General features: G+C 41.4%; 1 protein-coding gene across 1 annotated transcript in view; it reads right to left on the reverse strand.

Moving 5' to 3' along the window:
* Positions 1 to 3,808: 3,808 nt before the first annotated feature.
* The window catches only part of LOC120975788 (uncharacterized), a 77,961-nt gene continuing 69,475 nt past the window's right edge, over positions 3,809 to 12,294 (reverse strand). Inside the window, exons 2-4 of the mRNA XM_073511826.1 lie at positions 6,939 to 7,490; positions 5,263 to 5,318; positions 3,809 to 4,554 (exon numbers count right to left, since the gene is read on the reverse strand). Coding sequence (XP_073367927.1) covers positions 4,538 to 4,554; positions 5,263 to 5,318; positions 6,939 to 7,490 — 625 coding nt within the window. The 3' untranslated portion in view covers positions 3,809 to 4,537. The remainder of the gene's footprint in view (positions 4,555 to 5,262; positions 5,319 to 6,938; positions 7,491 to 12,294) is intronic.

The following is a 12,294-nucleotide window of genomic DNA, read 5'->3' on the forward strand; positions in this document are numbered from 1 at the left end:
AATGATGACTCTGCCACTCATGACTCTGCCGCTAATGCTTCGAAGCCAAATCCTCAAGCCACAGCTCCAAGGGTGATGAGTGATCATGAGCTTCTCCTCGGTCTTCACCAGAAGGTCGATCGCAACCACAAATGGGTTAAGCGTCAGTTTGGTTCAATTCTTCACAACATGACTGCTACACACAATGCAGTGAAGAAAATCCATTACTACCTCCATGAAGTCTTTGGCCGCACCTGGGCTGTTCTGTCACATCTGTATGGCGAAGAAGATCTGAAGAAAATGGGTCTCAAGCAGGACTTTGACTGGTCTCAGCCACCAGCGAAGAAATACAAGAAGGTCAAAGTTCCCTCCTTGGTGGCCAACTCATATTCTTCATCGCGTGACACGGATGAGCATGAAGACTTGGACGACACTGCGGCAGGCCCTACTACAACAACCGACCCCAACAACGCTGGCGCTCCTCCATCAATATGATATTCTTCAGGGGCGTTAGTCCTCACTTTTCGGTCCTTTTGGTCATTCGATGACAAAGGGGGAGAAATTTGAGTTAGTCTTCAAGCAGGTCTACATATATGGGCGTCTTTTCTAAGTTACAACTCTCGTTCTTCTGAGACTTTATTTGATCGAGTTGTAAACTTAAACCTGATGGTGGTCTGATACTTTTGTTGTGTTCTTCTACATGCTTATTCCTCATATATGTTAATGCACGCATGCTGAATTACATCAGTCACCATATTTCATCATGCATTTCAAATTCTTCATATTTATGTCAAATGCGTGTATGAATTACAAGATATAGGGGGAGATCTCCATGATTCTACTCTTCAAGTGTGCATTGCTTCAAAAGCAAATTACTCACTACGCACATCTTCAAGGGGAGTTCTTCTATATCTTGCAATCAAATTCCTCAATTTCAGTATTTACACTTCATATGTTTATCCCCGTTGAAAACTTAACCTATATTGTCATCAATCACCAAAAAGGGGGAGATTGTAAGTGCATCTAGTGCCCCTTAGTGATTTTGGTGTATTGAAGACTTATAGGTTAAGGGACTGATGCGTTTGAGAGTATACACAGGTCTATGAGTCTATGAGTAGTTTGATATTTACAGAGAAAGTAGACCCCTAAAAATGAAGTTCTTCGACCGAAGACTTTGGATTTCTGAAGACTTTCTGAAGAATTTGAAAATGAAGAAATTGGTGTGACCTTGAAGACTTGGTATTCATTCGAGGAACATGAAATGTGAAGACTTTTGTTTTCGTAGTTTCATTCTCTCTTTCTTGAGTCATAAGGAACACTGTACTGTTAAAGGGGGTCGAGGAAATACTAAGGAAAAATTTCCAAGTGATGCTCTACTCAAAATCCTACACCTACCAATCCCTTCGAGTGAAGCCATTGGAAATCTCATACAGTTCAGTCAAATTTCTTCAGTGACAGAGACGAAGTTCTTCTGGTCTCTGAGGAATTTGTTCTGACTGAGGAGTTAGGAATTCGCCAGTGCGGATTGCCTACAAGTGAGGCACATGATAGCCTGAGGAATTTGATAGTCAAATTTCCGACCGTTGCTGTGCTATGCGCCAGCTGTCCCAAATATCTACCCACCTAATGGTCATATCATTGAAGGGCATTTATGTCTTATCATGTCGGTCTGCTCCCTAGGCTATAAATAGCCGCCCCCTACAACCACTAGCTGGTTGGCTGCTCCGAGAGAAACTGACACTTGTCATTTGAGAGCATCCCATCCTCCGAGGACTTTGAGCAAAAATCATCAAGTAAGGAAACCCAAACCCAAACACCTACAAACCCAAAGTGATTGAGCATCACTGAAGAGATTGATCCTGCGTGGATTCGATGCTTGTTACCTTTGAAGACTGTGCATCTTCCAGATGGTTAGGCGTCATGGTCTAGAGCATCCAAGAGAAAATTGTGGACCACCGAGTGACCGAGTTTGTGAAGGTTTGGAAGTCACCTGAAGACTTACCACGAGTGATTGGGCGAGGTCTGTGTGACCTTAGCTCAAGGAGAATACGGTGAGGACTGTGTGTCCGGGACTGTGTGTCCTCAGGTTTAAATACCTAGCCGCTCCAACCAGACGTACAACTCTCACAGCAGTTGGAACTGGTCTACCAAATCATTGTCTTCACCAAGCCTACTAGTTCTATTTCCTCAACTCTTCATTTCCTCATTACTATGTTGTGTGCTTGTTCATATCTGTTCGAAGACTTTGACATAAGACTTTCTCATTTTCCTCAGCTCAATTTCTTCAGTCTGTTTGTCTTCATCCTGTTTTATCCTATGCTTACGCTTCCTGTACTCTGTGTCTGTTTTCATTTCATCATGTTGTCCATGTTTATGTTCTGTCATGTATGCATCTGAGTACTTATTCCGCTGCAAGTAGTTCTTCGCTTAGGAATTTCCTCACCCTGAAATTCCTTAGTGAAGAATTAAAATTGCCTATTCACCCCCCCCCCTAGTTTTTAAATTCTAGTAAATCCAAAACTCGTCTAAAGTTCATTAAACTTGGCATGCTATCATGGAGCGGCATCAACATGCCGTCGTAATTTTTTTGTCCCATTTGGGGAAGGTTTGGGTATAAGCTTCTCACAACAAGCGTGATGGTTTCGGTAAGGAACGTGCCACCTTTGGGGACGAAACGATATCTGTTGCCTCTTATTGCTTTCAAAAACTTTCTAGTGTCAACATAGATAAATAGGAGTGTTGTTTGGAATTTTTCGGGGTTCGTTTGGACATTTTTATACATTAACTGGGTTTTCTAGGCATTTTATGTGCATAATTCAAATTTGAACTACATGCACATGCTCTAGTGCATATAAATTGGTTGAAAAATCAAATTTGTGTCCTTGTTTGCATGCTTAGGTCCCATGCAAGAAATAGGAATGAATGTCAAACACCCTGCCACCGTCACTCGGCCGCAAACATTGAGATACCTAGTTTTAAATTATAGTAAATCCAAAACTTGTCTGAAATTCATGAAACTTGGCATGCTATCATGGAGCGGCATCAACATGACGTGGTAAATTTTTTGTCCCATTTTGGGTATGTTTGGGCATAAGCTTCTCACAACAAGCGTCATGGTTTCGGTAGGGAACGTGCCACCTTTGGGGACGAAACGATATCCATTGCCTCTTATTGCTTTCAAAAATTCAACATAGAACAACAGAAGTGTTGTGTTTAATTTTGGAATTTTTCTGGGTTTGTTTGGACATGTTTATACATTAACTGGGTTTTGAACTTTATGTGCATAGTTCAAATTTGAACTACATGCACATGCTCAAGTGCATATAAATTGGTTAAAAAATCAATTATGTGTCCTCGGTTGCATGCTTAGGTCACATGCAAGAAATGGAATGAATGTCAAACACCCTGCCGCAGTCACTCGGCCGCAAACATTGAGATACCTAGTTTTTAAATTCTAGTAAATCCAAAACTCGTCTGAAATTCATGAAACTTGGCATGCTATCATGGAGAGCCATCAACATGTCGTGGTTAAAAATTTGTCCCATTTGTGGCAGGTTTGGGTATAAGCTTCTCACAAACCAGAGCTTTTCACAACAACTGTGATTGTTTCGGTAGGGAACGTGCCACCTTTGGGGACGAAACGATATACGTTGCCTCTTATTGCTTTCAAAAAATTTCCAGTGTCAACACAGAACAACAGGAGTGTTGTGTTTAATTTTGGAATTTTTGGGGTTCGTTTGGACATTTTTATACATTAACTTGGTTTTCTAGGCATTTTATGTGCATAGTTCTAATTTGAACTACATGCACATGCTCCAGTACATATAAATTAGTTGAAAAATCAAATCTTTGTCCTTGGTTGCATGCTTAGGTCCCATGCAAGAAATGGGAATGAATGTCAAACACCCTGCTACCATCACTCGGCCGCAAACAATGAGATACTCCCTCCGTCCGAAAAAAGTTGTCCATAGGGCAGTGTATTTGTTTTTTTAACCCACAGAGTTTTAAACACGTCACAAAGAAGTCCATATCTTTCCTTCCTCCTCCCCCGTCGCCCGCGCCTTCCAGCCATCGCCGGCTACCCACCTGCGCCGCCGCCCGCCTGGACCTGCGTCGCGACCAACAACAGCACCATGGCCCAGCGCGTGACCAACAACAGCACCGCCGCCCGCTTGCACCTGTGCTGCGGCTTCCCACCTGCACCGCCCGCCGTGAAGGCGACCTGCGCCGGCGCCCGCCTCGAGCTACGCCGTCGGCCCCGTTGAAGCTCGCCTCTCACAGTCGCCCACCTTCGCCGCCCACCTGCGCCTCCAATTTCGTCCGCTTCGGCCGCCGGCGTCGTGGACCTGCGCCTATGATTTCGTCCGCTTCGGCCGCCGGCGCCGTGGACAATTCCGGCCACTCCTGCCTCTCATGCTGCAACTGGTGGACGACACCGGCGCCGTGGACCTCTGATGCTGCTTTTGCCTTTTCCCCTGCCTCGCCTCTGCTGCCACTCCCGCCTGTGCTGGTGAGTCTGCCCCGCCCGCCTCTGCTACTGCTGCTATTCAATTTGTTGTTATGAGTCTGAATTTGCTGTTCTCAGTACAGGCGGAGAAAATTCAGTCAGGGGTTACAAAGCTAGAGAAATAATCCAGGACAAAGGTTGTACACTGCTGCTAAATGATGAACAGATTATAGTGAAAATTTAGATTGATGCCATCAAATTCATTGAGTAATACTCTTGGCATTCTTGGAGATCTGCTAGTTTTTGGAAGTTTTTCTTGCTACAGTTAACTGAAAATGTTCAGTGTTCCAATACTGTAGAGAAACTATAGTGCCTGTAATTCAGTTATGACTCCTTTACTGAAACTGTAGTGTTTGCTAAAATTGAGATGTAAACTAAAGGAGTTTGTGATTTGCGGAAGTTGTAGCATACTCCAACAAGTGATAAATGCACCCAAAAGTTCACTGAGAAAATACAGATGCTGCTCACTTGTTACTGAAAGTTTTCTGGAGTGATAAATGCACACAAAAGAAGTTCAGTTAACTGTTACTGTTGCTGTATGAATTCCAACCAGGTCAATTTGCTGTCAATTGCTCTGTAATACTCAACCGGTTTTATGCAAAATGAAGATCAACCATGTTTATGTAATAGATCAAATTGCAACAGATTATTTGCAGTAGATCAAACTGCAGTAGATTACTGAATATTCTTGCGATTTGTTGATAGATTATAAATATTGACCATAAATAAAAATGAATATTGACCATTTGTTGCTGCTAGCACATGTTGAAGTGTACCTGATGATGCTTCTGTAGAAAATTCAATCTTCCTCCTCAGGCATGTGTTGTGTGACCTGACAAAATATAAATGTGTTGTGTGTCATGTGTTGGTAATTCAGTAAAGTCAAACAAGCACTGGATTTAGGCATGTTGCTTGCTGAAATTGTAGCAGCAACAACAACTATGGTTGAATGATGAACAGGTTATAGTGGTCAGATTAGTTCAGCAACAACAACAACTATTTTCAGTTTGTCTTATGGGTCATCTAAAAAAATGTTTCATTGGATCATTCTTGCTGACAACTCCTTGTGGTCAAATTCCAAATTATTGTAAGGAGTTAACTAAATTTAGTTTCAGTAAAGTCAAACAGGCACTGAATTTAGGCATGTTTTGACACTGAATGCACAGTGTTTTGACACTGAATTTAGCCATGTTTTGACGCTGAATACTTTGAATTAATTTGGAATAATTTGGATTAATTGGATTTATTTCTAGATGTATAGACAAAACTCCAGTTGAGAGAAATTATGTGAAAATCAACTAGAATTTGACAAGCAATACTTATAAAACCCTTGAAACTTTGGATAGCTGAAAAAGCTCACATCATGAGAATGGTTAAGGGTTCAGCAATCAGATTATAATTATGACCAAAACAGAGGAACAAATATCATGGGTTAGTTTTATGTAAAAAAATTCAAAAAATGGAGTTACTCACTTGAAGTTACTATAGTTACTCACTTGAACTTACTGTAGTAGTGGCCAAAATTCAGAAAAGTTACTAAATAGCAGAAGTAGTGACCAAAATTCAAAGTTACTAAAAAGATTCTACACTAAATATACAGTGTTATCCATGTTCTGTATCCAGGACATTTGAATTATTCAGAGAAGGATAATGCAAACTGAAAAGTGTTACGCAAACTGAAAACGGATCCATGTTCTGTATCCAGGACACTAATTTTTGACATTTGAAGCTACATTTCAATTGTTATGCCTCTGTCAATTATTGAATTATTCAGAATATTTAAATTATTCAGAGATCCATGTTCTATATCCAGGATAATGCAAACTGAAAAGTGTTAAAAAGACCATGTGTTTTTTGGGGTCAAAATCTACATGTAAAACTGAAAAGTGAAAATAAAAATGGAGATGATCTAAAGGAGAAAATAAAAATGGAGATGATCCAATAATAGTAGTGTCATGGTGTGCTACAGATTCATGCATAATTTGGAAGAATACACTATCATCACAGGTCAGCGCAGCACATTCAGGCTAATTTGAGAAAGAATTATCAGCACATTCAGGCACATGGCAGCACATTCATGTTTCTGTGCCTTTTCTCAGTTTCAGCAGAATTTTATTTTTATTTTTTTGCGGAAAGTTTCAGTACACCTTGACTGAATGAAAGAACTGGAACATCTATCCGAACTATACAAAATTCAAGTGACAATTTCAAAGGGACACACACTGTCTTACCCTGCGGCGGGATTAGTAGAATTTGACTGAATGAAAGAACATGACTGAATGAAAGAACTTGACTGAATGAAAGAACTGGATCACCGTGGGCTGCAGCATGTGCTCGCCCCCAACATTAATAAGACCAGAATCGTGCTGAGTGCAACGGAAGCAAACCACGGAGTTGCTGGACAAAATAATCTCAAACAAAATGAAGGCTGACAAGGGAGGAGAGGACATGCGTCATGTTGTTCTCCTTCTTGAGGAGGGAGGTGATGAGGGGCCCCAGGAGCAGAGACTCGAGGAGCATGCCCAGGGCGCCTTGGCGGCGAACGGAATCCCCTTCCTCCTCCTTCGCGGACCGGCGCACGGCCGAGGCGGCGACCGGCGCGTATGCCCACGCGCACCCAAGGTCGCGCCGGCGCAGTGCGAGGCACTGCTGCTTGCCCCGTGTCTCCTCCGGCGTTGGGGGCAACGAGGAGGACGTGTCGTCGCCACGAGCAAGTAGGAGACGCAGCGGGAGGAAGAAGAAACGATTTTGGGTGTGAAAGAGGGAAGATTTGGGAGGCAGGCAAGGGGGCAGGGGAGCTGCGCGAGGCAGGAGGGAGCGACGGAGGAGGACGCGCGGGAGAGCAGCGCGGCGATGCTGAGCAGGGGAGCTCCGGCGCGGGAGAGCAGGGAAGCAGTGCGGCGAATCTGAGCAGGGGAGCTCCGGCGTCCATGCGTCCGTGTTGGAGCGTTGATTGGACACGACGAGGAGCGCGGGTTGTGTCGGGAGTTTGGGGAGGGGTTTTCTGCAAAAATGTCATGGGGACAACTTTTCCCGGACGGAGGGAGTACCTGCTTTTTAAATTCTAGTTAATCCAACACTCGTCTGAAATTCATGAAACTTGGCATGCTATCATGGAGCGGAATCAACATGCCGTCTTAATTTTTTTGTCCCATTTGGGGAAAGTTTGGGTATAAGCTTCTCACAACAAGCGTGATGGTTTCGGTAGGGAACGTGCGATCTTTGGGGACGAAACGATATATGTTGCCTCTTATTGCTTTCAAAAACTTTCTAGTGTAAAATTAGAAAAATAGGAGTGTTGTGTTTAATTTTGGAATTTTCAAGGTTCGTTTGGACATTTTTATACATTAACTGGGTTTTCTAGGCATTTTATGTGCATAATTCAAACTTGAACTACATGCACATGCTCCACTGCATATATATTGGTTGACAAATTAAATTTATGTCCTTGGTTGCATGCTTAGGTCTCATGCAATAAATAGGAATCAATGTCAAACACCCTGCTACCGTCACTCGGCCCCAAACATTGAGATACCTAGTTTTAAATTCTAGTAAATCAAAAACTCGTTTGAAATTCATGAAACTTGGCATGCTATCATGGTGCGGCATCAACGTGTCGTGGTAATTTTGTCCCATTTGGGGCAGGTTTGGGTATAAGCTTCTTACAACAAGTGTGATGGTTTCGGTAGGGAACGTGCCACCTTTGGGACGAAACGATATCCGTTGCCTCTTATTGCTTTCAAAAACTTTCTAGTGTCAACATTGAAAAATAGGAGTGTTGTGTTTAATTTTGGAATTTTGAGGGATCGTTTGGACATTTTTATAGATTAACTGGGTTTTTTAGGCATTTTATGTGCATAATTCAAATTTGAACTACATGCACGTGCTCCAGTGCATATAAATTGGTTGAAAAATCAAATCTGTGTCCTTGGTTGCATGCTTAGGTCCCATGCAAGAAATGGGAATAAATGTCAAACACCCTGCCACCGTCACTCGGCCGCAAACATTGAGATACCTGGGTTTTAAATTCTAGTAAATCCAAACCTCGTCTGAAATTCATGAAACTTGGCATGCTATCATGGAGCGCCATCAAAATGCCGTGGTAAATTTTTTGTCCTATGTGGGGAAGGTTTGGGTATAAGCTTCTCACAAACCAGAGATTCTCACAACAACTATGATGGTTTCAGTAGGGAACGTGCCACCTTTGGGGACGAAACGATATCTGTTGCCTCTTATTGCTTTCAAAAACTTTCTAGTGTCAACATTGAAAAATAGGAGTGTTGTGTTTAATTTTGGAATTTTGAGGGGTTCGTTTGGACATTTTTATAGATAGACTGGGTTTTTTAGGCATTTTATGTGCATAATTCAAATTTGAACTACATGCACATGCTTCAGTGCATATAAATTGGTTGAAAAAACAAATATGTGTCCTTGGTTGCATGCTTAGGTCCCATGCAAGAAATGGGAATGAATGTCAAACACCCTGCCACCGTCACTCGGCCACAAACATTGAGATACCTGGTTTTTGAGTTCTAGTAAAAACAAAACTCGTCTGAAATTCATGAAGCATGGCATGCTATCATGGAGCGCCATCAACATGTTGTGGTAAATTTTTTGTCCAATTTGGGGAACGTTTGGGTATAAAATTCTCACAAACAGAGCTTCTCACAACAAGCATGATGATTTCGGTAGCGAATAAGACACCTTTAGGGACGAAACGATATCTGTTGCCTCTTATTGCTTTCAAAAATTTTCTAGTGTCAACATAGAACAACAGGAGTGTTGTGTTTAATTTTGGAATTTTTCGGGGTTCGTTTGGACATTTTTATACATTAACTCGGTTTTCTAGGCATTTTATGTGCATAGTCAAGTTTTAACTACACGCACATGCTCAAGTGCATATAAATTGGTTGAAAAATCAAATCTGTGTCCTTGGTTGCATGCTTAGGTCCCATGCAAGAAATGGGAATAAATGTCAAACACCCTGCCACCGTCGCTCGACCGCAAACATTGAGATACCTGGTTTTTAAATTCTAGTAAATCCAAACCTCGTCTGAAATTCATGAAACTTGGCATGCTATCATAGAGCGCCATCAACATGCCGTGGTAAAAAATTTGTCCCTAAAGGTTCGTTTGGAAATTTTTGTACATTAACTGGGTTTTCTAGGCATTTTATGTGCATAGTTCAATTTTGAACTACATGCACGTGCTCAAGTGCATATAAAATGGTTGAAAACTCAAATTTCTGTCCTTGGTTGCATGCTTAGGTCCCATGCAAGAAATGGGAATGAATGTCAAACACCCTGCCACTGTCACTCGGCCGCAAACATTGTGATACCTGGTTTTTAAATTCTAGTAAATCTGAAACTCATTTGAAATTCATGAAACTTGGCATGCTATCATGGAGCGCCATCAAAATGTGGTGGTAAATTTTTTGTCCTATTTGGGGAAGGTTTGGGTATAAGCTTCTCACAAACCAGAGATTCTCACAACAACTATGATGGTTTCAGTAGGGAACGTGCCACCTTTGGGGACGAAACGATATCCGTTGCCTCTTATTGCTTTTAAAAACTTTCTAGTGTCAACATTGAAAAATAGGAGTGTTGTGTTTAATTTTGGAATTTTGAGGGGTTCGTTTGGACATTTTTATAGATTAACTGGGTTTTTTAGGCATTTTATGTGCATAATTCAAATTTGAACTACATGCACGTGCTCCAGTGCATATAAATTGGTTGAAAATCAAATCTGTGTCCTTGGTTGCATGCTTAGGTCCCATGCAAGAAATGGGAATAAATGTCAAACACCCTGCCACCGTCACTCGGCCGCAAACATTGAGATACCTGGTTTTTAAATTCTAGTAAATCCAAACCTCGTCTGAAATTCATGAAACTTGGCATGCTATCATGGAGCGCCATCAAAATGTCGTGGTAAATTTTTTGTCCTATGTGGGGAAGGTTTGGGTATAAGCTTCTCACAAACCAGAGATTCTCACAACAACTATGATGGTTTCAGTAGGGAACGTGCCACCTTTGGGGACGAAACGATGTCTGTTGCCTCTTATTGCTTTCAAAAACTTTCTAGTGTCAACATTGAAAAATAGGAGTGTTGTGTTTAATTTTGGAATTTTGAGGGGTTCGTTTGGACATTTTTATACATTTACTGGGTTTTTTAGGCATTTTATCTGCATAATTAAAATTTGAACTACATGCACATGCTCCAGTGCATATAAATTGGTTGAAAAAACAAATCGGTGTCCTTGGTTGCATGCTTAGGTCCCATGCAAGAAATGGGAATGAATGTCAAACACCCTGGCACCATCACTCGGCCGCAAACATTGAGATACCTTGTTTTTGAGTTCTAGTAAATCCAAAACTCGTCTGAAATTCATGAAGCTTGGCATGCTATCATGGAGCGCCATCAACATGCCGTGGTAAAAAAATTGTCCCATTTGGGGCAGGTTTGGGTATAAAATTCTCACAAACAGAGCTTCTCACAACAAGCATGATGATTTCGGTAGGGAATAAGACACCTTTAGGGACGACACGATATCCGTTGCCTCTTATTGCTTTCAAAAACTTTCTAGTGTCAACGTAGAACAACAGGAGTGTTGTGTCTAATTTTGGAATTTTTCGGGGTTCGTTTGCACATTTTTATAGATTAACTGGGTTTTTTAGGCATTTTATGTGCATAATTCAAATTTGAACTACATGCACGTGCTCCAGTGCATATAAATTGGTTGAAAAATCAAATATGTGTCCTTGGTTGCATGCTTAGGTCCCATGCAAGAAATGGGAATAAATGTCAAACACCCTGCCACCGTCACTCGGCCACAAACATTGAGATACCTGGTTTTTAAATTCTAGTAAATCCAAACCTCGTCTGAAATTCATGAAACTTGGCATGCTATCATGGAGCGCCATCAAGATGCCGTCGTAAATTTTTTGTCCTATTTGGGGAAGGTTTGGGTATAAGCTTCTCACAAACCAGAGATTCTCACAGCAACTATGATGGTTTCGGTAGGGAACGTGCCACCTTTGAGGACGAAACGATATCCGTTGCCTCTTATTACTTTCAAAAACTTTCTAGTGTCAACATTGAAAAATAGGAGTGTTGTGATTAATATTGGAATTTTGAGGGGTTCGTTTGGACATTTTTATAGATTAACTGGGTTTTTTAGGCATTTTATGTGCATAATTCAAATTTGAACTACATGCACGTGCTCCAGTGCATATAAATTGGTTGAAAAATCAAATCTGTGTCTTTGGTTGCATGCTTAGGTCCCATGCAAGAAATGGGAATAAATGTCAAACACCCTGCCACCGTCACTCGGCCGCAAACATTGAGATACCTGGTTTTTAAATTCTAGTAAATCCAAACCTCGTCTGAAATTCATGAAACTTGGCATGCTATCATGGAGCGCCATCAAAATGCCGTTGTAAATTTTTTGTCCTATTTGGGGAAGGTTTGGGTATAAGCTTCTCACAAACCAGAGATTCTCACAAGAACTATGATGGTTTCAGTAGGGAACGTGCCACCTTTGGGGACGAAACGATATTCGTTGCCTCTTATTGCTTTAAAAAACTTTCTAGTGTCAACATTGAAAAATAGGAGTGTTGTGTTTAATTTTGGAATTTTGAGGGGTTCGTTTGGACATTTTTATAGATTAACTGGGTTTTTTAGGCATTTTATGTGCATAATTCAAATTTGAACTACATGCACGTGCTCAAGTGCATATAAATTGGTTGAAAAATCAAATCTGTGTCCTTGGTTGCATGCTTAGGTCCCATGCAAGAAATGGGAATAAATGT

The sequence above is a fragment of the Aegilops tauschii genome, chromosome 3, assembly GCF_002575655.3.
Source record: "Aegilops tauschii subsp. strangulata cultivar AL8/78 chromosome 3, Aet v6.0, whole genome shotgun sequence".
Lineage (NCBI taxonomy): Eukaryota > Viridiplantae > Streptophyta > Magnoliopsida > Poales > Poaceae > Aegilops > Aegilops tauschii.